Source organism: Jaculus jaculus, chromosome 3 (assembly GCF_020740685.1).
Source record: "Jaculus jaculus isolate mJacJac1 chromosome 3, mJacJac1.mat.Y.cur, whole genome shotgun sequence".
NCBI lineage: Eukaryota > Metazoa > Chordata > Mammalia > Rodentia > Dipodidae > Jaculus > Jaculus jaculus.
In genome coordinates this window covers 178,062,503-178,086,407 of record NC_059104.1, presented here as the reverse complement: position 1 = coordinate 178,086,407, position 23,905 = coordinate 178,062,503, and the positions used below count along the sequence as shown (strand labels likewise).

The 23,905-nt window shown below is 44.7% G+C and overlaps 1 protein-coding gene across 2 annotated transcripts in view; it reads left to right on the top strand.

Annotated features, from left to right (window-relative positions):
* The window catches only part of Galnt18 (polypeptide N-acetylgalactosaminyltransferase 18), a 383,580-nt gene that overhangs the window by 274,268 nt on the left and 85,407 nt on the right, over positions 1-23,905 (top strand). For both annotated transcript variants that reach the window (XM_045145464.1, XM_004650865.2), the window contains exons 4-6: positions 420-603; positions 2,095-2,292; positions 7,178-7,292. In XM_045145464.1, the coding sequence (XP_045001399.1) occupies positions 420-603; positions 2,095-2,292; positions 7,178-7,292 (497 nt within the window). The remainder of the gene's footprint in view (positions 1-419; positions 604-2,094; positions 2,293-7,177; positions 7,293-23,905) is intronic.

Below are 23,905 nucleotides of genomic sequence, written 5' to 3'. Positions count from 1 at the left end.
AATTTTTTAAAAAAAACTAAAAAAAGAGCAATGATGGAGATCCTGGGGAAGGGTGACTACAAAAAGCAGAAGCTGGTCATGCCAGTGGACGTGGGTGGGAACCAGACTCTGGTCCTCACACACTGCATGACATTGGAAACTGATCAGTTCTCCTGAGTGCCCCACCTCCTCATTGCCCTGAGAAGATTACCATGTGAGAGGCGCATGGTGCACGCCTGTGTGTAGGACTTAGTCAGTTCCATATACCCTTCTGTTTTTCCCTTCTGAGCTGAGCCAGCCACCTTGTGAGTGTCCCACAAAGACCCGGGGAATAGGTGGGTCTGCTAGCCTCTTTGGGAGAACAAGCCCCCGCCAGGATTGCGAATGTTTTGGTGGTCTTCTGCCTTCACTCTGCTAAGGAGACATTTTCTCCCCAACAGAGGAGCTCAAGGAGAAGCTGACAGCATACGTGGACAAGGTAAACAGCCAGAAGCCAGGCTTCATCAAGGTCGTCCGCCACAACAAACAGGAAGGCCTCATCCGCTCCAGGGTCAGCGGCTGGAGGGCAGCCACAGCCCCAGTGGTGGCCCTCTTCGATGCCCACGTGGAGTTCAACGTGGGCTGGTGAGTGTCCCCAAGGGAGAGGAGGGGTCCCAAGTGGGATCCAGGAAATCTGGCTCAAAATCACAGTGCATGCTGGGATCTTAGTCATGGGCTACAGGGAAGGGAGAGGATTCTGAGGTCAGCAGAGGCATAGATGTGTGGTGACCCTGTTGCCTGGGCAGGAGAGTCATGGATCAGAAGCTGAGGAGCGTAGTGATGTTAGGAATGGCCCAGGATGGTGTAGTCCTCTGGGAGGCGTGGCCAGGGAGAGGAGTGTGCGCAAAAGGCCAAGCACAGTTCCTGCCAGGCTAAGGAGAGCAGAGAACTCACAGGTCTGAGAGAGAGAGAGAGAGAGAGAGGCACCCCACCCCAGACAGAGCAAAACCAAGTGGGCACAGAGCGGGGGGCAAAGGTGGCCTCATGTTGTCATGGATGTCCTGGGATCCCCCAAATGCCATAGTCTCAGAGTGTCCATCAGGGAGGTGAGACTACATGCTAATAAACCTTCCTCTCTCTAGGCAGAGATGCTGGTCAGGGTCAGGTGTTGGGTGGGACAAGGGAACAAACAAGGTCCCCATAGCTGCTGCTGAGCTCATTGCCAGTGTCCTTGCGGGGCTTCTAGAGGGTGGTCACACACAATGTGTGTGGCCTGTCTCTCCCCAGGGTGTGGGAGAGACAGATGCTGGGGGTGAATTGCGCAGCTGGAACAAGCAAATTCCCACTTTTCTCCCGGTGTGCCCGATGGCCTTGGTATCTGCACCTCTCCCCAGTTCCATGGTGCCAGTCTCTACCCCCTGGTAGCCGGGTGAGGCGCGCACTCTGGAAGGGCACCCATGTAACCTGAACTAGATGCCCGCATAATAGGCCCCGAATGAAGGCTGCCACATGGTCGTTTTTCATCCTTGAAGTCCCTGCTTGCTGTTTGTGACTATTTAGAAAGCATTTTCACTCGATTTATGGCCAGGAGAGAAGAGGGCCACTTACTATTTCAAGCTGATTTGAATAAACAATTATGCACCAAATGTATTATTAATGAGAAGCTTATCATTCCTGTCTGCAAACACATTATTCTCCTGGTGCCCAGAGGGGCCTTCGGGTTCCCTGGGGAAAAATGAGATGCCCCAGCTGCATTTCCCTCCAGGATGATAGTGGGAGCAAAATCAAAGACCAGCTGTAAAGCCTCCTCCAGAGCTCAAATCTGTTCCTTGGTTCTTTTTCTTCTTTTTTAAGTCTCAGTTTTTGCGTGCTTTCTCTCTCTCTCTGTATGTATGTAAGTGTAAAGTAAAAACAAACAGGCTAGATATGAATCTTTTTGTCCAGCTCTGGACAATGCTGAAAGCAGAACCAGGCTTTCTTGCCAACCCGGAAGTCCTTAGCACATAGGAAGTTGATCAGTATTCCTCCCAGGAAGGCGTCCCGTGGGAGATGGCCACAAGTCCCTTCCTCTTTCTGCTGGAGGACAGACAGCCTTAGGGCGATTCTAATCCTGTTCTCTTCCTTCCTCCTCCTCAGGGCTGAACCCGTCCTCACCCGCATAAAGGAGAACCGGAAGCGGATCATCTCCCCGTCGTTTGATAACATCAAATATGACAACTTTGAGGTAGAAGAGTACCCGCTGGCTGCCCAGGGCTTCGACTGGGAGCTGTGGTGCCGCTACCTAAACCCCCCCAAGGCCTGGTGGAAGCTGGAGAACACCACAGCCCCCATCAGGTGCAGCACCCTTCCCCATGGGTCTGGCTGCCTTGACCTCCAGGCAGGGACTGGCTTCTCAGCCCAGCCCTTAGTCTCCCAATTCCAGCCCCAGCATGGATGATAGAGGGGAGAGGAGGGAGAAAGGAGTTAAAGTGGCATCTCCAGTCCTTGCTCACAGGCTCTTATCTTTCTTCAACAAGCCACAAGAACAGCCAGAATTCCAGGCTCAGCTTTATGGTTTTTTATGTTGGCATCACTGGGAGAGTGCCAGTTGATGTGGCCCAATTGGGTGTTACTGCCTATTGGGTATGTTGACTGCTGTGCTGAGTTGGGAATCCAGAGTAAATAATATTTGGTTTACAGTCCCCCAAACACAGAGTCTAATGGAGACAGGCAAAACTATTGGAGGGAGCAGTCCTTCTGCCATGCCTGAGATGGTGTTCTCTGGCAAGGACCTAGAATGCCGCATTGCTTGTAGATCCTGCGTGAGAAGCTGGGTTGTGGCTGGGCCTCTGCAAACAGGCAACATCTGAGCTTGTTTTCAAGGGTGAGAAGCAGAGAGCCAGGTTGAGAACAGACATGCATATGTGACGTTTCATGGCCACAGAGGAGGTGCAAAGGGACTACATGGAGGAATGTGACCTAGGCTGCCCCAGACAGTGAGGCTGGAAGGCCACACAGACCTGACAAGGCCCGTGGGACCCACATACCCGGGTGCTGTTTGCGTGTCATCCTATAGAACCCGAGCAAAAATGGCGCCCAACTGCATTTTGAAGACCCCAAAGTCTTTCTGCCTTTGCCACTGTATTCTTAGACCTTGAATGACTGACTCCCCTCTGTGGTGTTTATGGGTCAGGATTCCTGCAGTAGCAATCTTTGCCAGCCTTGTTTCTGTCTGTGCAGATGATAGGGGGCATGTCTAATCTCTGCCTGTTCAAGATGGCACTGAAGCTGTCTTGGGCTGGCGGGCACTCCTGAAATGAAAGAATTGTAATTATAGTAGAAAAGAAACTGTATTGAAAGTAGGCAGCTTTTACAAAAGAATCACAATTCTTGTTACTATGAGAAAAAAAGGATGTATGTATTCATTACTGAAAAGAAGATAAAGGAGAATCCCCCATAACTTGGCTTTGGTTACTTCTGTTACATTCTTAGTCTACCTTACATTACTATAGCAAAATACTAGTAGCTAAGGCAATTTATAAAGAAAACGTTTTATTTAGCTCACAGTATTAGAGGCTGAAGGACTGATACTGGGCACCCCACGGCTGTTGCCTTCTGAGTGTATTAGCAGAAGGCAGGTGTCATCGTATAGCAGGCGCAGGAAGGGAAATGGCCACGTGCACATCAGCATGGGAGGTGACCTTGCTTCATATCTGTCCTCTCCAGAACAAATCTGATTGCATCACAGCTGTATTAATCCCTTCTGGGTGTGGAACACACCTCTAAAAGATCCACCACCCCTCGATACCATTACACTGGTATTGCTCCCAGCACAAGAACCTTTGGGGTGAGGGTGTACACTTAAAATATGCCTAAACCACAGCAGGTGTCTGTGTTACTATTCATTGCTTGGGAGCCTGTTGTGTGCTGAGGGAGAGCCTTTTACACACATGGTCGGATCAGATCTTTATCATAGCCTGGTCTGAGCTCGCTGTGACATCCCGGCTTTATAAGATGAGAGTGAGGCTGAGAAAGGAGAGTGGCTTCATCAAAGGCTCTGGGCGGCGGAGCCAGGTGCCGCTGTGGTCAGCTAGACCCTGGCTTTGTCATTTGCCCTCTGTTTGACCACTCTGGGGTTCAGAACAGAAGAGGCTGGTTGCTGTCTCAGTCTGAGCACTGTGGGAAGGAAGTGTGCCACCCCATTCTTGCTGGACACTGGATTGACATCAGTGGTTGTGTTCTGCCCATCGCTAAACATGACATCAGGTTGGTCTGAGTTGGAAATGCTGCATTCTAGGTCCCTGCCGGAGAACATCATCTCCACCACTTACCTTCCATCACTCAATTTTTATCAGGAATTTGGTGAGAGAAATCACAGTCTGGAAGATCTTTGGAACATTTCTGGTTTTATTCCTAGGTGAAGACAGCCCATGCGCACTGTGCTTTGTATAAATGTGCCTTGAGGGTCCTGGATGACTTTTCACGGGAGCTATATTTTAGTGTGCTTCTAATGCAGGACGCTATCAAGGGAGCCCATCAATATCCTCTATTATATTGTGAAACATCTGCAAGCTGGTTCTTCCCTGTGTCCCCAAGTGACCCCTCCAAGAAAACCCACACGAGAAGTCAACTACAGGTCCAAGAAAGCCTTACCACCTCCCTCCCGGTGAATAAGTCAGTGTATCTCTTTCACCGTGTAAGTTTCTTTTTACCTCAGCCAATCGGAAGCTCGGAGCTAAGCCGCTGGGTCCGCTTGAAGAGCTACGGCAGAGCGCCTCACCTCTGTGCGCTCTGACTGACCCCCAGTTTGTTGTCATCCTAATATCGTTCCAAACATGATCCACGCTTCCCAGTGGAGTTCACATGTTCTCATACGCTGTATCTAACCCTTTGGGGGATGGAGGAGAGTGTGTGACATTAGCAAGTTCAGGCTGGTGGGGTCTGCTGAGCTAGCCAGTCAGTAAGTGACAGAACGCCCCAAGTGCCTTATGCTCATCCAAGCTCCTGTTCCGGCTTCTGCCCCCTCCCCAGTTGAGGCTGATAGATGGAGGAAGGCTGCTCCCCACATGCTCTAGGCTCACCATTCCCGAGAGTCCCATCATGCCCACTATTCAGAAGAGCAGAGGAAAAGGCTGAGAGGCCACTCTGCCCGCTCGCGTTTCTAAATCCACCTTGTGATTAGAAAAGGGATCGATTCTCTGAGCTTCTTCAACACACGAGGGCAACTCTTCCAATAATCTTTCAAGTGCTGTTTGTATCTGACATGATCCTTTCAGTAGCTTAGCCGATATTAACTGATTGATGTGATACTGTAGATACACAGTGAGATCCGGAGGCTCTGAGGAGCCAGGAGGCTTCTCTCGGAGACACACAGCCAAAGGGGATGTGGTGCTCTTCTCTCCCATAGTGCTCACCTCTGGGGATGGACCAGTGTGCCTCATCAGAGAGAGCAAGCTCTCAACCTGCTTCAAGAGCGCTCACTCTTCACTGGTGTGCTTGTGAGCCTATGGAAGGTGAAGCCGTGTAGAATCAAGTGCCTTCGGTGACCCTGGGGTGCCAGCCTGCCCTGAGCAGCCTCCTGCCTCAGCAGTCCCCAGGAAAACGGCCCCTTCCACCTGGATGGTTCTCCAGTTTCAAAGCCAGGTCTAGTTGCATGGGATTGACTGACAGCTTTCCCATCTGTAAGAAATTCTTCCATTTCTCCTTTTCTCTCCTCCACCAATTCCTCCAGCCTAGGCTGATAAAAATGCCAGGTAGGGGCAGTAGAGACAGGCCAATTCAGGCATTTGCTTTTAGCAAAGAAGCAGCCTTGGGGATTCCTGCTGACTCCCCTATGGTGAGCCATTCTCTGTGAAGTCCTGGGCTTGGGAAGGAGCTAGGGAGTCTCCCTCTCTCTCTCTCTTTCTCTCTCCCTCTCTCTCCACACACACCATAAGAATCACTTGCAGTATTGCCTCAGCCTAAGACCCTGGCCTAACCCAACCATCCCCCGACCCCCCCCCCCCCCCCGGGTCTATCTAAGCACTGCCTTTCAGCCTTTCACTTTCTACCCGTGGTTTCCCACAGGTACGGAAGATCATTTTTCTTTTCTTTTTTTCCAGCTTACCAAGCTTTATTAATCCTTTGTGATACTACAATTTTTTATTTTTATTTTTGGTTTTTTTTTTCAAAATTTTAATAACAACTTCCATGATTATAAAAACTATCCCATGGTAATTCCCTCCCTCCCCCCACTTTCCCCTTTGAAACTCCACTCTCCGTCATATCCCCTCCCCATCTCAATCAGTCTCTCTTTTAATTTTGATGTCATGGGAAGATCATTTTTCTAGTACCAAAGGCTATGCCCGTAAGTCAGCGTCCTGGGCTGGGGATGTAGCTCAGTGGTGGAAGGCTTGTCTAGCATGCCCAAGGCTCTGGGCATGATCCCCAACTCCACAGACCAGAGTGGAGTTTCCTGAAAGCAGTTTCTTCCCTAAACAGCCTCACAGCAACCTATATTTCCAGTCGCCTGGCCCACCATCACTCAGGCCAGAACGCCCACGGGCACCCAGCTTCCTTGGAGCACATCTTCCAGGGTCCTCCAGGTCTCTGTCAGCTTTACCTGGGGATGCCTATAAGCTTCCTTCTTTCCTCAGCCTCCATCTCCATCTCCTCCAGTCATCCACCTCACAGCCACCTGTCCTGAGAATTCTTATTAAAAACAGATCCATTCATACTGCCATCCTGCTTAAAATTCCTCACAGACATACGTCTCTACCTACAGATAAAATCTATAAATTATTTACTGTGCCACCCCAGCTCTCTACAATCTGGTCCCCACAAATCTAAGTAATTCAAGGTTGACATGCAGAACAGCCAGTTGGGGACTGATGGGAAAGCTGGTCTTGATGCCCAGGAAGAGTGTGGGTGTGTTGTTTAGGGGCTGGGGCCAAGGCAGCCAGTGGTACAGACAGCAGTCAACAGCAAGTAGGGTGCATGGTGCTTTCTTGGGCTAATGCACAAGGAAGCAGGGCTGGAAACAGTGACTGGCCCCAGGCCAAGAGCCATCTGCCCAGCTTCCTGATAAGAGTGGCTGGGTGAGGGAAAACCTAGGAGGCCGTCCTGAGAACAAGGTCCCTCTGAGCCCTGGCAGCAGAATAATGGAGGGCACTGACCGAAGCTTCTCGTTAGAAGCTTCCTCCACAGGCAACTGTCAGGCCGGCCTGGGCTCATTGCTGGTTTGTCTCCCACTCCCCTGCAGGAGCCCCGCCCTCATCGGCTGCTTCATTGTGGACCGGCAGTACTTCCAGGAGATAGGCCTGTTGGACGAAGGCATGGAGGTCTACGGTGGCGAAAATGTCGAGCTTGGGATCAGGGTGAGTGGGGCTTGTTGCCCAGGATTGACATCATGTCTACATGAGCGAGTGAGTTGGTGTGGGAGAGGGTTATATTGGTGATGCAAAAACCTTCAGTTCACAGTAGAAAGAGGGTCACAAATCAACTCTGAATGTCCAGCCCTTTGGCCTGGTCCACGTGGGTGGCTGAGGTCAGGGACAGGGGGTGCTCATAATGGAGCCTCTTGGATCGTCAGGAAGAAGAGAACTTGACAGTCTGCTTGCCTAGAAGCCAGGACATGGGAGGAGTGAGCTCCCAACTTAAGGCGACAGATTCCTTCTTAGGACTAAGCACATCCCTCTTGGGGTAAGCTTCAGGACAGTAGACATCAAGGGTAGTTAGATGAGGGCGACCCTTCAAGTCACTTCCCTTAGGCACTTATCTTCTCCATAACGGCCACAGATCTTCCCCAAAGTCCTTCCCAAGACAGAGCTTCCTGGAAGTGAACACACGGGACACAAACAGCAAAACACAGCCAAGCTCACTCCTTGCTGGTTTCTGGTGTCTTCGAGCTGCTCAGACCCACGGGGCACCGGCTGCCATACTCTTTGCAGCTTTCAGTTTGTGGTGTCGCCCCGTGAGAGGTGCCGTTTTGCATCTTACCCCACAAGAACGTCTCCTTGGTTTTCTGGCTCTTTCCCCTTGTCCTGTGAAGAGATGACAAGACCCAGAAGGAACACCTTCCTTCCATCAGAGGGATACTGCGGGTGTCCTGGTATTTGGCAGGAAGGTGATGATGGCTACAGTGGAGGGTCTTATATGTGTCCAAACAAGCCCATTGTTCAAGCTATGCGCGGCTCTGTGTTGGGTCCAGTTATCTTAGCCACGGAGATCTTTAAAGCCCATCACCCATATATGGCATCCCGTGGAGGGGACCCGAGACCTCCAGGTGTGGTGTTGTGACTCTTCCCTGATATGTTCCTTCTACTACCAGCCAGTTCAGACCTCCATGCAGCCCTCTCTCCCAATGTTGGCTTTCGACCGCTTCCTTCTTTGAGCCTTGGCCCTCATGCCTGAATCTGGTTGGTGTCTCTAAGTCCCACGCACGCACCTCAGTGTAGACCCACCCTCCTCTCGCCTTCCACTCCACAGGGCACCTGGTGCTGGACAGCCCTCTCCCCCAACCTGAAGCGGAGGCATGGTAGAAAGCATTCCGCGACACTTGCAGGCCTCCACAGTGCTATGGGGTCCAGCTCATGCCCAGACTTTATACAAGGGCGTGGAGGACTGGCTGCAGGAACAAACTGTATGGAACTGAGCCCAGAAAACACTTCTAGACACCTGCAGGCACAGGAACTCCAAGCAATTGCTTTGAAGGTGGGGGACAAGCATGGCCTGATAGGGGAGCTAGTGTATTCATAGAGGACAGTGCCTGCGCGGTCACCCTCATTTCTCCACGCTCCCCGCATTGGTCATCTATTCACTGCCAGTATCCTCACCGTCTCATTTCAGCACAGCTCCTGGATAAATGCTTGCCTTCAAACACAATCTGCTTCACCAGGAGCCGCTGTCAGGAATTGGCTGAGTGGCCAGCACTGCCTCCGGTCACTTGTGTTCTCTGGGTAGAAGTGTCCAGGAATGGGGAGAGGAATTAGATTTGTGAACTCTGCTTTCAACCCACTGTGAGTCAATCACAGAACGGTGGCAGAGTCTGGCTTCTCTTTCCTTAAATTATCAAGCTGTTTTGCAGTGTGAGCTTGGGTGAGGCTCTTGAGTGTATGTTAAGGTATCTTTGGGTGGTTTTGTGTTTAGGATCTAATACAGTATGAACTGTTTGGCCTCCCCTCTCTCCTTTGCAGTTTTCCTCCCACTTAACATAGATGACATGCCCTTCTGGTTGAAAGAAATGGTTTTCAAGCCTTGGTTTGTTTGTTTGTTTGTTTTTTTAAGGTAGGGTCTCACTCTAGCCCAGGCTGACCTAGAATTCACTATGGAGTCTCAGGGTGGCCTCAAACTCACAGCAATCCTCCTACCTCTGTCCTGAGTGCTGGGATTAAAAGCATGCACCACCACACCCGACGGTTTTTAAGCTCTTAAACTATAGCTCAGCCCCATGTTAGGTCTATGAACACAGGGAGAGACTGGTTAGTTCAAATTTTAGTTCCTCCTTGAAGGGATATGGGATATCTCCCCAAAAGATAGTCTTCATTTGCTTGGTTATTTTACCGTCTTACATGTTTTATGAGGAAACATCTCAGTACCTCAGTTTCCTCAGCAAGAATATAGTATATCTACCCTGATCACTCCTCAGGGTTGCGTGAATGGGAAACATTGCTTTTCATGCCTTGCTTTATCCAACAAAGTCCTTAGCTGTTGTGGAGCATAGAAATAGAGGCAACTGCACATTTTGAACTCTCCCTCTATAGTGGAGACATCACTCACTAGTTTTCTTTCTCTTTCACCCATGCAGTGCCGTAAAAGTACACAGTATCATGATATCTCCCCCATTGTTCAGTTGAGGAAACTGAAATTAAGAGCTTCCATATGGGGCTAGAGAGATAGCTTAGCAGTTGAAGTACTTGCCTGCAAAGCCAAAGGACTCAGGTTTGATTCCCCAGGACCCACATAAGCCAGAAGCACAAGGTGGTGTATGCGTCTGTGTCTGGATTTCATTTTCAGTGGCTGGAACCTCTGGCGCATCCATTCTCTCTCTCTGTCTCTCTCTCTGTCTCTCTCTCTCTCTCTCTCTCTCTGTCTCTCTCTCTGACTTTCTCTGTCTCATATAAATAAAAATCTAAAAATTTTTTAAAAAGAGCTTCCATATGTTATCAAGGCCATACAATTTGCAAAACATAGAGAAAAGTTTCAAACCCAGACTATTATGATTTAATGAATATATCACAGAGATCCAAGGTGGGGAGAATGTTCTTTGAGAATTTCATAAAAGCATGGCAATGTGTGGGCAGTAATTTCTTGCTCACTCACTCTCTGTCTCTCTCTCTCTCTCTCTCTCTCTCTCTCTCTCACTCACTCTCTCTCTTTTTCTTTCACAACCTTGTCTGTTGAGTCCCTGCTATAGTTATTTTCTTGTTTCTGGGACAAAACACCCAACCAAAAGCAGCTGTTGAGAGGAAAGGGTTTTATTTTGGTTCACAGTCTTTAGGGAGCTTCATGGTGGCAGGGAAAAGCATGGCATGAGCAGAGGGTGGACATCACCTCTGCCACAGCAGGAGGACAACAGCAGCAGGAGAGTGAGCTGCCCTGACACTGGGGAGCATTAAGCTAGAGGCTAATAAGCTTCAAGGTCCATGCCCAGCAACACGCCTCCTCCAGCAGGGCTCTACCTCCCAAACTGCCGCCAACTTGCAACCAAGCATTCAGGACACATGAATTTATGGAGGACATCTGATTCAAACCACCACAGTCCCCATTGCATGCCTTAATCTTATCTTGGACTCTGTGATGGTTAATCATAGTTGTCAAATTGACAGGATTTAGAAGAACCGGCTGTGATTAGGTTAATTAAGCTGGAAGACCCTCCTAACTGTGGGTAGCACCATTGGGTAAGCTGGGATATTGGATGGACTGCATGAAAAGGAAAACTCAGGGCTGGAGAAATAGCTCAGCTGTCAAGGTACCTGCCTTCAAAGGCTAAGGATCCAAGTTTGATCCCCAAGTACCCATATAAAGCCAGATACACAAGGTGGCACGTGTGTTTGGAGTTCATTTGCAGCAGCCAGAGGCCCTGGTATGCCCATTATCTCTATCTTTCTCTCTATAGCTGCCTCTCTCCCTGTCTTACACATATATTCTCTCTCTCTCTCTCTCTCTCTCTCTCTCTCTCTCTCTCTATCTCAATGTGGGAAGAAAAAATATATTTTTTAAAAAGAGAAAACTGGCCTGGAGAGATGGCTTCACAGGCAAGCATCTTCACCACCAAGCCAGGTCCCACGTAAGCCAGATGCACAGTGACACAAGGGTCCATTGTCACACATGTGCACAAAGGGGCGCATGCATCTGGAGTTTAATTGAGTGGCTGGAGGCCCTGGTGTAGCCATCTGTCTCCCTCTCGCTCATAAAAAAAAAAATTAAAAATAAAGGTAAAGCAAGCTAGCTGAGGGACAGCATTTGTCACTCACTCTCATCTTCCTGTTCGTGAACACATTGTGACCAGCTCTGCTTCACACTCCTGTCACTGTGTCATGACCTCCCTGCCCTGATGGACTGTAACCTTGACCTGTGAGCCAAAATAAACCCTTGCTTTCTTTAGTTACTTCTGGTCAGCTTCTTGGTCACAACAATAAGAAAGTAACACAAACTCAATTCTAGTAAGTTCTTTTTTTCTGGTTTCTAAGACTGAAGGCAATAGGAAAAGGGAGAGACCTGCTGTGGCAGAGTGAAATGAGTGAGAAATAAACTGACACTGGATAGAAGACAGAAAATTTATATACTTCCTGACTATGAAAGTTTGTAGACCTAAAAGTATGTCCAGGAAATGGCATTGAAGTCAGGAATTATTAGAAACCACTATGAGCTAAATTAATTTCCTCTCCAAATATATGGAAGTCCTACTTTCCTTGACCTGTGACTATGACCCTACTTGGAAATAATGTCTTTGTGGATGTGACCAGGTTGAGACAAAGTCTCACTGTGTGTACTAATGCGATATGAAGAAGAAATCCTTCTTAGAAGTCCTTTTAGAAGGGTTGAGAGACCAATGTGGGAAGAAGATAGCCATGGGAAGTTAAAGGCAGAGATTGGAATCATGGAGCCGTAAGTCAGGTAATGCCTAAGTCTAGAAAGGCAAGAACAGATTCTTCCCTGGAGGTTTTGGAGGGACCATGGCCTTGCCACCGTTACACCTTGATTCAACCTTCTAGAGCCAGAACTGTGAGAAAGAATATATTTCTGTTAATTTGGCATTCTCATCGGTGATGCTTTTTTTTTTTTTAATGATTGTTCATTTTTATTTTAAAGTTTTTTCTTAAACAGAACATTTATTTTTATTTATATGAGATGAGGAGGAGGAGGGGAACAGTGGGTGTACCAGGGCTTCCTGCCATTGCAATGGAACTCCAGAGGAATGCACCATTTTGTGTATCTAGCTTTACATGGGCACTGAGGAATTGAACCTAGACCATTAGGCTTTGCAAGCAAATGCCTTTAACCACTGAGTCAGATCCCTAGCCCAGTAGCACTTTTTGAAACTGGTGACATTTGCGCTTCCTTTCTTGCAGCTACAAACAATGGGCTGCTTCACCTTCCATGGAGCTGAGATCCCAAAGACTTATTTGTTCAAGATAAAACACCCCTGGGGAAAAAAACCAAACAATTGAATTCCCGTAGCTGAAATCTCCCGAAATATGAACCCACAGTTTCTAAAACATTAAAAACAAGAAATGAGAGAAAGTATCAAGAGCAAAAGCTGCAGTGAACAGCCAAATTTATCCTCAATCTTCAATTATCAAATCAATCAGACACAAAATACAGAATATAAAGTGTGTTTTATGCTAATATATTTAAATAAGACAAGAGATTGAAAATATGAATAAGAAATAAGAGACTATACTAACAACTAGTGTTATCTTTCTGTTATGCTGGCAAAATATCTAAGAAAAACAAGGAGGGAAGATTTCAGTTTTGCCTCATAGCTTCAGTCGGTGGTTACTTGGCACCACTGTTCCTGGGTCTGTGATGGTAAAGATAGCATGGTAAGGTAGAACTTCGTGCCTCATGGTGGCCAGGAAGCAGAGCTACAGAGAGACCAAGGTGCTGTGGATCAGGTACACCTTTCACTCACACACCCCAGTGACCTTCTTCCTCAATCTAGACCCTGCTCCCCAGAGCTCACTCAGCTAGGAACTCAACAGTGAGTTCATGTTGATGACGCCAGCACCAAGTGAGCCAACACCTGTGACCAGTGCCACCAACTAGAGACCAAGCCGTCTACACCTGAGCCTTTGGGAATATTTCATAGCCAAACCATAACAATCAGTTTTGTTAGAATAGAATTTCAAATGTGAAGAACGTAATATGGAAGCTGAAAGTTCAGGGGATGAATGGGCTAAGCAACTACATGAACATCATTGAAGTAGTAACATTAGCGATCTGGAAAATAGATCTAAAGAAGTTATTCTTCATCAGACCGCAATAGAAAACAAATAAGATTATGTGCAGAGGAGACTGAGATGCATGAATTGACAAAGGGTATAACATCTTGAAATTACAAATGGAGATGAAACAAGGGGAAGATTCAGCAGCAGCAAGATTCGAATAGATAATGGTTTAGGCCTTATAAGTAAGAAAAAATGAGAAATTGCTTAATAATCAAAGATAATTAGAGTAACAGCAACTTTTCAGCTTCAATAACTGATTCCAGGAGACCAGGGAATAACATTTTCAGTATGCTGAGAGGATAATTGTCAGGCTGTCATGGTACCCAAAATAATAGACTTCAAAATCCAGGGTCAAAGAAGGCCATCTTTAGACTTACAAAATCTTAAATCATTTGCCATTGGAAAATACTCATTAGGATAAAGTATAAAGGATGTATCTTGAGTATAGGAAAAATGATCCCAGAAGGAAATCTGAAATTAAAGCATAATTAGCTAAAAAATAGTTAAGTAGAAAAATAAGTCCAATGAAATAAAATGCAAGAGTAATACCTGCTGGGGTTATTAAAATTATATTATGCTAACAGTTGCCTATAAGATGGGAGGGAATGGAATTAAATACTTTAAAATGCCAAAGTTGTTACTGGGGATACAGGTTGACTTTAAAATTATGTAATTTACATTAGCAAGTTAAACTTTTTAGAGAAGACATGAAAATCACAAAGCCAAATGATCCTGGTTGACTATCCAGGTAAGCCATGTGCCCAAGGGGGCTCAGGGTTCATTTACAGTGACTGGAGGCATCCATTCTCCCCACCCTCTCTGCCTATTTCTCTTTCAAATGAAACAAAATATTTAAAACAAAAAATAAAAATTTCCAAAGTAGTTGAGAGGAAATAAAATATACAAATGCTAAACAAAGTAGAAATTAAAATATAAATAATACCATGCAAAAAGAAAACACCAATGTGGTTATACCAGTAAATTTATACCAACACAGTTTAAAAGGTCAATAATATTAGGCTTCTTTGAAATATTAATTAGATGTAGGTTATATATAAGAAAGTTACATAAAAAAAACTAAAATTCAAAAGTGTGGGAAAAGTTATAGTAAGCAGGTACCAATCAAAAGAAAATTATTATGTTATTATTATATTCTTTATGATTAAATTATATTGTATTACATCACATTATATTATATTAACTTTTGAAATAAAATACTGTCACCAGCTGCTTCACTATGAAGAGGTCTACAAAATGACAAATGTGTAATTCATCAAGGTGATATTATATTTGCATGCCCTGATTGCACAACCTTAATCTGTATAATGAAAGAATTGACAGAATTACAAGGAGATATCAAAACGCCAGGAACATAGTAGATTTTATTAAATATCCCTGAGAAATTGGTAGTACGACATACCTGGTTTGAAGCTAAAGGGTGTGTATAGATCACAGCATGTAAAAGTTGCCAAATGCAGTTTTGCTTGAAGAATGAACAGGGTGTTTGTGAGAGCTGACCCCACACCACGTAAGACACAAGGCAGATCCGACGGCTTTGCATCATGTGGAATGTGTTCTCTGGCTTTAATGGAATTGTTAGAAACCCACAACCAAACATTTCAGGGAAAAAGAAAAGCCAGAAATTGTAGTAGAAATTTGAAAACATTCTGAGCTGAGTGATAACAAACATACTGTTGCATTTAAGAGAAATCGCCTAGCATCTCACTTTTCTTTTTAGAAATAAAATCTAAGTATTAATAAGAATATAACATAAGTGCTTAGATAAATATCAGAATAAAAATAGTAGAATAAAATAATAAAAATAAGAATAAAAATTAACGAAATAGAACATATGCACCGATGTATATAGTAGAAAGTACTTAAGAGCCAAAATTTGACTCAAAAAAATCCACTAAATTTCATAAATCTAACAAGAGAGAGAGATGCACAAGTCGTCAGGAAGATGTCAAGACAGAACAAATAAGTCCTAGGAATAGAAAAGGGGGCAAGGATACAGACAAGAAGCCTAAAAACCATTAGGAGTAGGACTGACACGTTGGCTTAGCAGTTAAAGATTCTTGCTTACAAATCCTGTTGGCCAAGGTTCAATTCACCAGGACCCACATCAACAGAATGTGTAAGATGGCACATGCATATGGAGTTCCTTTGCAGTGTCAAGATGCCCTGGCATGCCCATTCTCTTTCTTTTGCTCTCTTTCTTCCCTCTCTCTTCCTCTCTCAAATAAAAAAAAAAAATTTCAAAGTATAGTATGAATAAGTTTGTGTCAAAATTTGAATAAAATATAGCTTATGAAATCTGACACAGGAAGAAATCAAAAGAAAAGCTGGCCTGTGTTCGTGAAGAAAATTGGATCCATAGTTTAAAGTAGTCTCACATGGGCTAGGGAGATGGTTCAGTGGTTAAAGATACTTGCTTGCAAAGCCTGTCAGCCCTGGTTTAATTTCCCAGCACCTATGTAAGGCCATATGCACACAGTGGTACATGCATCTGAAGTTCAGTTACAGTGGCAAGAAGCCCTAATGTATTTATTCATTTGCACTTTCTCTCCACTAGCAAATAAATCAAAATATTAAATAAAATTAAATATTTTCACAAGTAAAAACTAGGACTAAGTGGTTTTACTCTTATACACTGGCAAGCTCTCAAGGAAAAAGATTTTCCATCTGTATAAAAATTATTTGAGCCAGGCACAATGGTGCAGGCCTTTAATCCCAGCATTGGGAAGCAGAGGTAGGAGGATCTCCATGAGTTCAAGGCCACCCTGAGAGTACATAGTGAATTCCAGGTCAGCCTGGGCTAGAGCAAGACCCTACTTAAAAAAAAAAGAAAATGGGAGTTGATTTGCTTATTTTTCTTGCCTTAAAGAATCACCTTTAAAAAAATATTTATTTATTTGTCGATTTATTTGAGAAAGAAAGAGACCTGAGGTGGGAGGGAGAAAGAATGGGCATGCCAGGGCCTCCTGCTACTGCAAACAAACTCCGGCTAGATGTCCTCCTGCTCAGGGGGCACTCCGGAGAGGGGGCTGAATTATGCACAGAAAAGGTGTGGTGCTTCGAATGTCAAGTGTCCCCAGGGCCTCCTCCATCTGTGAAGCCTCCCACTCAGTCCCCAGGGGGAGGAGCCTCTTGGAGGTGGAGCCCTGCTGGAGGAGGCGTGTCACTGGGGATGGGCCTCCAGGGTTATTAATTCAGCCCTACCTGCAGAGCTTCCAGCAGCTTAATAAAGCAAAACCTGAGGCTAGAGGGGGGATGGAACCATTGGGTAAAGTGACTGCTGTAAAAATATGAGGACCTGAGTTCAAGTTCCCAGCAAAAATATTCCCACTGTCTCAGACAGCGATTACTCTAACCCCAGGCAGTCCTTCAGGTGACCTCTTCTACTGGTTTCAGTCCCCTCTCTTGAAAGACCTTTCTTAGCCATGCGGACCCTAGTACCCACCTGGCTATGCCTCAGAACAGCATCCGTCCATGGCCAAGGGGCCGAAGCAAAGGTGGGGGACCCGTTAGGAGTGTACCTCACAGATGGCACTTTTAACGTACACACAGCAAATGCTATAGGCAAGCTAGACTCTATGATCATTATCCCCAGTGTTTGATAATTAGAAGTATGTGTGTTGACCAGAAGCTAATTCACCCTTATATTATACTATCTCATTGTCATTATATTTTTAACAATAAAGATAATAAGAAAAAGTCAATTTATATACCTTATAAACTATAAAGTACTCTATATAAAACATAGATCCCTACCTACTATATATACTACCTACTATATATTTATTTGTATGTATATATATACCTACAGGACTGGAGAGATGGCTTAGTGGTTAAGCGCTTGCCTGTGAAGCCTAAGAACCCCGGTTTGAGGCTCGATTCCCCAGGACCCACGTTAGCCAGATGCACAAAGGGGCACACGCGTCTGGAGTTCGTTTGCAGTGGCTGGAGGCCCTGGCGCCCATTCTTTCTCTCTCTCTCCCTCTCTCACTCTTTCTCTCTCTGTCACTCTCAAATAAATAAAAATAAAAAATAAAAACACCGAAAACAATTTTAAATATGTATATCTACAAATACCCATTTTATAAAGTGCTTTATTTTTTAAGGCATGCATTAATTTATATGTGTTAGAGTCCTGCTGAACTTTTTATTCAAATATCACTCAGAATCTAGGGAGACAAGCTAAAAGACAAAAGTGAGTCTTGGAAGGCTCTGGGTCTATTGGAGAATTAAGAAGCACATTTAGAAAACAAGCCAGAACCAAGGTGCTGAGCAGCAAGAATGACAACAGAGCCACGTGGGAACAGCAGTCTATTTAGAGCGACATCTCTGTCCCTCTATCTCACGGGAGGGTCCTGAAGGAGATGATGGAGACCTCCTCCCTTTCTCTCTCCTGCCCTCGGGGACTGTCTGCAGGGAGGGGAGTCTAAAGATAGCCATTGTTGGACAGCCACCAGAACACTCCTTTAACTTAGTGACCCTGTGTCTGGACATCTAAGCTTTACTCACACGAGGTTGTGCCACTGGGTACCGGGAACCTTTGCTCAGTCCTGGTAGCAATGATGGAAATTTAAAGAGCTGCATGAAAGGATAAACACTGGCGAGCTGAATCTAGATTGCATTCTGTATGCCTGTTTTGACAGGTCGCGGTTGCCTTTCAGCTGCTGTAGTTCTAAAATCAACATATGACAGGATCCCTCCTGTAAGAAAGGGAGGTAGACTGGGGGATTAACTTTCCTCTAAATGTAGGACTCAAGGTTACCATGTCACAAATTCTAGGTACTTCATCATAAATGACTTTTTGTTTTGTTTGTTTGTTTTTCAAGGTCGGATAGCACTCTTGCCCTGGCTGACCTGGCATTCACTATGTAGTCCCAGTCTGGCCTTGAACTCATGGCAATCCTCCTACCTTCTCCTCCCAAGTTCTGGGATTAAAGATGCACACCATGATGCCTGGCTTATAAATGACGTTTTGAAAACTCTTTACTGGAGACAATTTTAAGTCTATGAAAACGTAGAAACAGTATCACAAGTTACCTGGCATCAATCACCTCTTCAGCACTGTCCACTCGTGACCAGTTCTCTTCCATCCTTCCCACTGCTGCTCCCCAGCTCTGTCTTGTTGGAAATCCTAGGCACTATATTCTTTTATCAGAAACATTTCAGGACATATTCAAAACAGATTAAGTTAAACAACAACAAAAAATAAAACCATGACCTCAGTACTACTTTCAGTCACGAACATGTTGAAAGAACCCCACAACACCATCAACTGCTCAGCGAGTGTTCACACTTCCGCTAATCCCCTCACCAGTGCAGTTTTGTTTTTCCTGCTTTCTAAATTGTTTGCTTAAGTCAAGATTTTGTTGGTCAGCTTATCCAGGTCCTTATTTTTAAGCCGTGGGAATCAATTCCTCTCTTCCTCCTTTTCTTCTTCTTCCTCTGCCCTTTCTTTTTCTTCCTCCCTTCTCCTTCTTCCTCCTTTTCCCCATGCCCATTTTTTAAAATTTATCTTATGTATTTATTTATTTAAAGAGAGAGAGAGGCAAGTAGAGAGAGGGAGAGAGAATGGGTGCACCAGGGCCTCCAGCCACTGCAAACGAACTCCAGATGCATTCGCCACTTTGTGCATATGGCTTTATGTGGATACTGGGGAACTGAACCCAGGTTCTTAGACTTTGCAGGCAAGCACCTTAACTGCTAAGTCATCTCTCCAGCCCCTCTTACCCCATTTTTTTGTTTACTTTTAGTTATTTATTTATTTGAGAGAGAAAGAGGCAGAGAAAGACAGAGAATGGGTGTACCAGGGCCTCCAGCCACTGCAAATGAACTCCAGATGCGTGTGCCCCCTTGTGCATCTGACTAATGTGGGCCCTGGAGAATTGAGCCTCAAACTGGAGTCCTTAGGCTTCACAGGCAAGTGCTTAACCACTAAGCCATCTCTCTAGCACCTCTAACCCCATTTTTTTGTTTGTTTTTTGTTTTGTGAAGCAGGGTCTCACTCTGGCCCAGGCTGACCTAGAATTCACTATGTAGTCTCAGGGTAGCCTTGAACTCAGGGTGATCCTCCTACCTCTGCCTCCTGAGTGCTGGGATTAAGGGCATGCACCACCATGCCCGGCTCTAACCCCATTTTTAAGTGATAGTGAATTATTTTTTCTATAGAAATTTGAACAGCATAGATTTTCTAGATTGCATTCCCATGATGTCATTTAGCATGTCCTTCTGTCCCACATATTTCTTTTAAATTATAGTTAGATCGAGGGATTTGGGTTCAATTTTACTGCAAGACTTCCTTTATAGAGACATGGTGGGGCACTTCCCCCTCAAGGCATGCTGTGCCCACTGGCCCCCAGTTGTGATGTCAACAATCTCTGCTGTTATTACCTCCCCTCCATAGTTCGTCAGGGGCTGCAACACCGTGAGCAGTTTGTTTTTCCTTCCTCAGTTATTAGCTGAACTAATTTTCATAAAGAAACATTTACAGGTTTTTTTTGGGGGGGGGTTGGTTGCCTAGAACAACAATGAAGCTCAGTTGCAAAAGCCAGGATAATTGGTTCCATAGCTTTTGAAATAATGAATCGTGTCTCTTCTGAGCTTCGTCCTTGATGTATTTTGATGCCTCTTTGCCACAGGAAACCTGTGGACTTTAGTTCCCTTTGACTCCTCAGTGGACCCGGGCTTGCCCCACAGGTTTCCCGTCCCAGTCGTGATCAGCCACATCCCACCTCATCTGAGCAAGAAAATGGCTCAGTGGGAGTGGTGGTTTTTTTTTCTTTTTTGCTGCAGCATAGGTCCCAGTTTCTAGGCCTGAACCGTAGTCAGAACTAGAAATTATTATTATTACTGTAGAAATAAAATATGTTGGGGCTGGAGACATGACTCAGTGGTTAAGGCACTTGCCTGCAAAGCCTAAGGAGACCTAGGTTCAATTCCCTAGTACTCACGTAAAGCCAGAGGCACAAGGTGAAGCATGCTTCTTTCTTTGCAGTGGCTAGAGACCCTAGTGCACCCATATTCTCTCTCTCCTTTTCATCTGCCTCTTTCTCTCTCACAGATAATAAATGAAATATAAAAACAAAACAAAATATTGCCAACAGGCATCAGGATCATTCTGCTTCAAATTTAGAGCTACGGGGTTTGAGTTCACCTCAGCCAACGGCCACCTCTGTGCGTTTCTTTTCTAAAAGTGCTAAAAATCCCGAGTCCCAGTCAGAATGGCTGACATCACAAGAACTAGTGATAGCAAATGTTGATCTAGTTGTAGGTAGAGGAGAGCCCTTGTTCACTGTTGGTGGGACTGTGAACTGGCATTCCACTATAGTGTGCCCGGTTCTCAAAAAGCTAAAAATACAGCCACCATATAACCCAGCTATGCCACTCCTGGGCATATACTTAAAGGACTCACCACCTTACCATGAAGATTCTTACACGGTCCCGTTCATTACTGCCCTCCTCACAGTAGCTGAGAAAGGGAATCAACCTAGATGTCCGTCAGCTGATGACTGGATCATGAAAGTGTGGCGCAGTGGAATTCACTGAGCTAAACAGACAGAGGAAATCACATAAAAGGTTATGGTATTTGCAGGAAAATGGATGGAGCTGAAAAAATGATACTAAGTGAGGTAACTCAGGCACAGAAAGACAAAATTCACCTGCTCTCTCTTACATGCAGATTGTGACTTGTAATGCTCATATGTGTAAACAAGGGCATGTGAGAGTGAGTGTAGGCTGTGAATCTAGATGGGAAACCATGTAACAGATGGTTACAAAGGGTGATGAGAAAATGAGGGGAAAACAGAGGAGACATGTAGTAAGAAAGCTGAAGGGAGGCTTAATGGGGAGGGCACAAGGGAGAGGCCAGGAGGAGAAGGGAGGCAGGGAAACAAAATCAAAAATTGTTTTTAGAAAAATACCATGATGAGCCCTAATCCTTTGTATGCTGTTCAGAAAACTCTGGTACTTAAGGGCAGCTACATAATTGCTTTTGTATATTATTCCTGAGGACGCCCGCAGCTGTCTCACGATGCTAAGACAACACCACAGCAACCGATATGAGAAGCCCCTGGCCACTATGGGCAGTTCTTTCTGATTTTTTAGGTTATGTTCTGCTAGTGAGACACTGTCAAGTTAATGTGCTTTAAAGGCATTTGGAATTAGTCTTCTCTGTATAACCATTCTACCAAACTAATTCATGTACTTCATTTTATTCTTGGTTTCTGTATTTAATTTTTATAATTATGCAAATATTGATGTAAGTCCAAAACCAAATCTACAAAATAAGGCATGTTCATCAAACCTTGCCTTCCGTCACTGCCCCCTTCACCCTGTGTCCTCACCAGCTCTAATGTGACAGTTTTTCATCCATTTCACTTTATACTTGGAAAGATAGAAGGAAATCTGTATAGAAATCATACCTCCTCTCTCTTAAACAAAGTGAAGCATGCTATACATATTTTGGCCACCTTTTATGTGTGTGTGAAAATCATGCTGTAATATTATACATATTAATACAGCATTAAGTGACATTATAATTTAATCCTATTGTAATTGTATAATATATAGTTATTTATTGCATATGTAAAGATCACTCTATAGTGCATATAATAAAATGTATTAAATTATGTCGTAATACTATATGATGTATCATATACATGAAGAATATAATATATATTGTATATGAACATCATTTATAATATATAATAACACAGTAATCAATAATATCATAGTGTTACGATATTTCATGTGTTATGCACAAGGAACATATTCTAAGTGTAATGTGAATGAAGATCATTCTATACTATTCTATAGAGATTCCACTCCCTCCCTCACTTTCCTGAGTGCAGTGCTATAATTAAACCAAGTGGCTCTGTGTTTTGCAGTTTTACCAGCTCGCTTTTGAATAGACTCCTATAGGTGAACTCTTGAGGTCAGGGGTAACTGCGCAGCATGTACGATGTCGTGAAACATTCCCCGATCCCCTCCAGATGGGTTGCGTTTATTCTACAGGAACGATGAAGGTGCTGCTTCCTCACAGCTATATCAACAAAGCAAGTTGTGAAAATTTGGAGTTTTGCCAGTCTGACAGATGAGGAATGACTTTCAGAGTGGTTTTAATTTGCATGTCTCTTATTAAGAAGTTGAAGAGCTTCTCACACGATAAAACAGTTTGCAGTCCTTTCTTCTGCAGGGTGCCCGTACCCTTGGCCCACTTTCCTGTAGAGTTGTTAATCTCATCTCTATTTTTAGAATCTCTGCACATTAGTGACGATAATAGTTTGTCTATCATATAAATTGCAAATATTTCATCCCAGTTTGTTCCTTGTCTTCTGTTGTTTGTGCTATGAAAAGAATGCTTGTGTGTGGGGGAAATGTGCATGAGTGACAAGGTTTTGCTATGTAATTCAGACATGACTTGCCGTCATGTCTCCACCTGTTTAGTACCAGAATTACAGGCACCATCACACCAGCCAGGCTGCCTTTTTAAATACATATATGCTGGGCTGCAAAGATGGCTTAGCAGTTAAGGCACATACCTGCGAAGCCTAAGGACCTAGGTTCGATTTTCTAGGTCCCATGTAAGCCAGACACACATGGTGACACATGCATCTGGAGTTTGTTTGCAGTGGTGCGCCCATTCTCTCTCTCTCTGTCTCTGTCTCTAATAAATAGACAAATCTTTAAAAATAATATATATATTATATTTATATTATATTTTATATTATAAATATATATATATATATATATATATTTGTTTATTTATTTGTGAGGGGAACTAGAAAAAATATACATAGAGAGAGAGAGAAGAGAATGGGCACACCAGGAACTCTTGCCCCTGCAAATAAACTCCAGGTTCATGTGCCACTTTGTACATTTGGCTTTGTGTGGGCACTGGGGAATCAAACTCAAGCTGGCAGACTTTGCAAGCAAGCACTTTTAACCACTGAGCCATCCCCCAGCCCTGCCTTTTTTAAATGTAAGCAAATGTGTCTGTATTTTCCCTGTTTTTAGGTCTTCAGTCTCAGAAAGCCTGACCAATTCCCAGATTATGGATTCATCTATTCATCTATTTTTCCTCTAACATCTGTATGATTATATTACTTACATTTTAATCTCCGATTCATTCAGAACTGATTCCAATGTGTGGTGCGAAGGATGGATCCCGGATCTTATTTATCTCCAGGAACACGCAGCTACCCCACCGTCTTGTGCCTTAGTCTCTTTTATGTTTCTACGTCAAAATACCTGAGATGGGCTCATTTAAAAATAATAGAAGCTTCATTTGGTAATGGTTCTGGAAACTGGGAAGTCCAAGAGCACAGGGTCAGACGTGTCCAGACTCTGGTAAGGACCTGGTGCTGCATCGTAACAGGGCGGGATTGTGAAGGACAGGCAGGCATGAGCAGAAGGAGAGAGGCGGACAGCTCCCTCTACAGCAAACCAGTCTTTTAATTGGTGTGTATTTGTTGTACAATGTGATGGTGTCACAGTGATCTTCCTGTTGCTGAGACAAAACACCT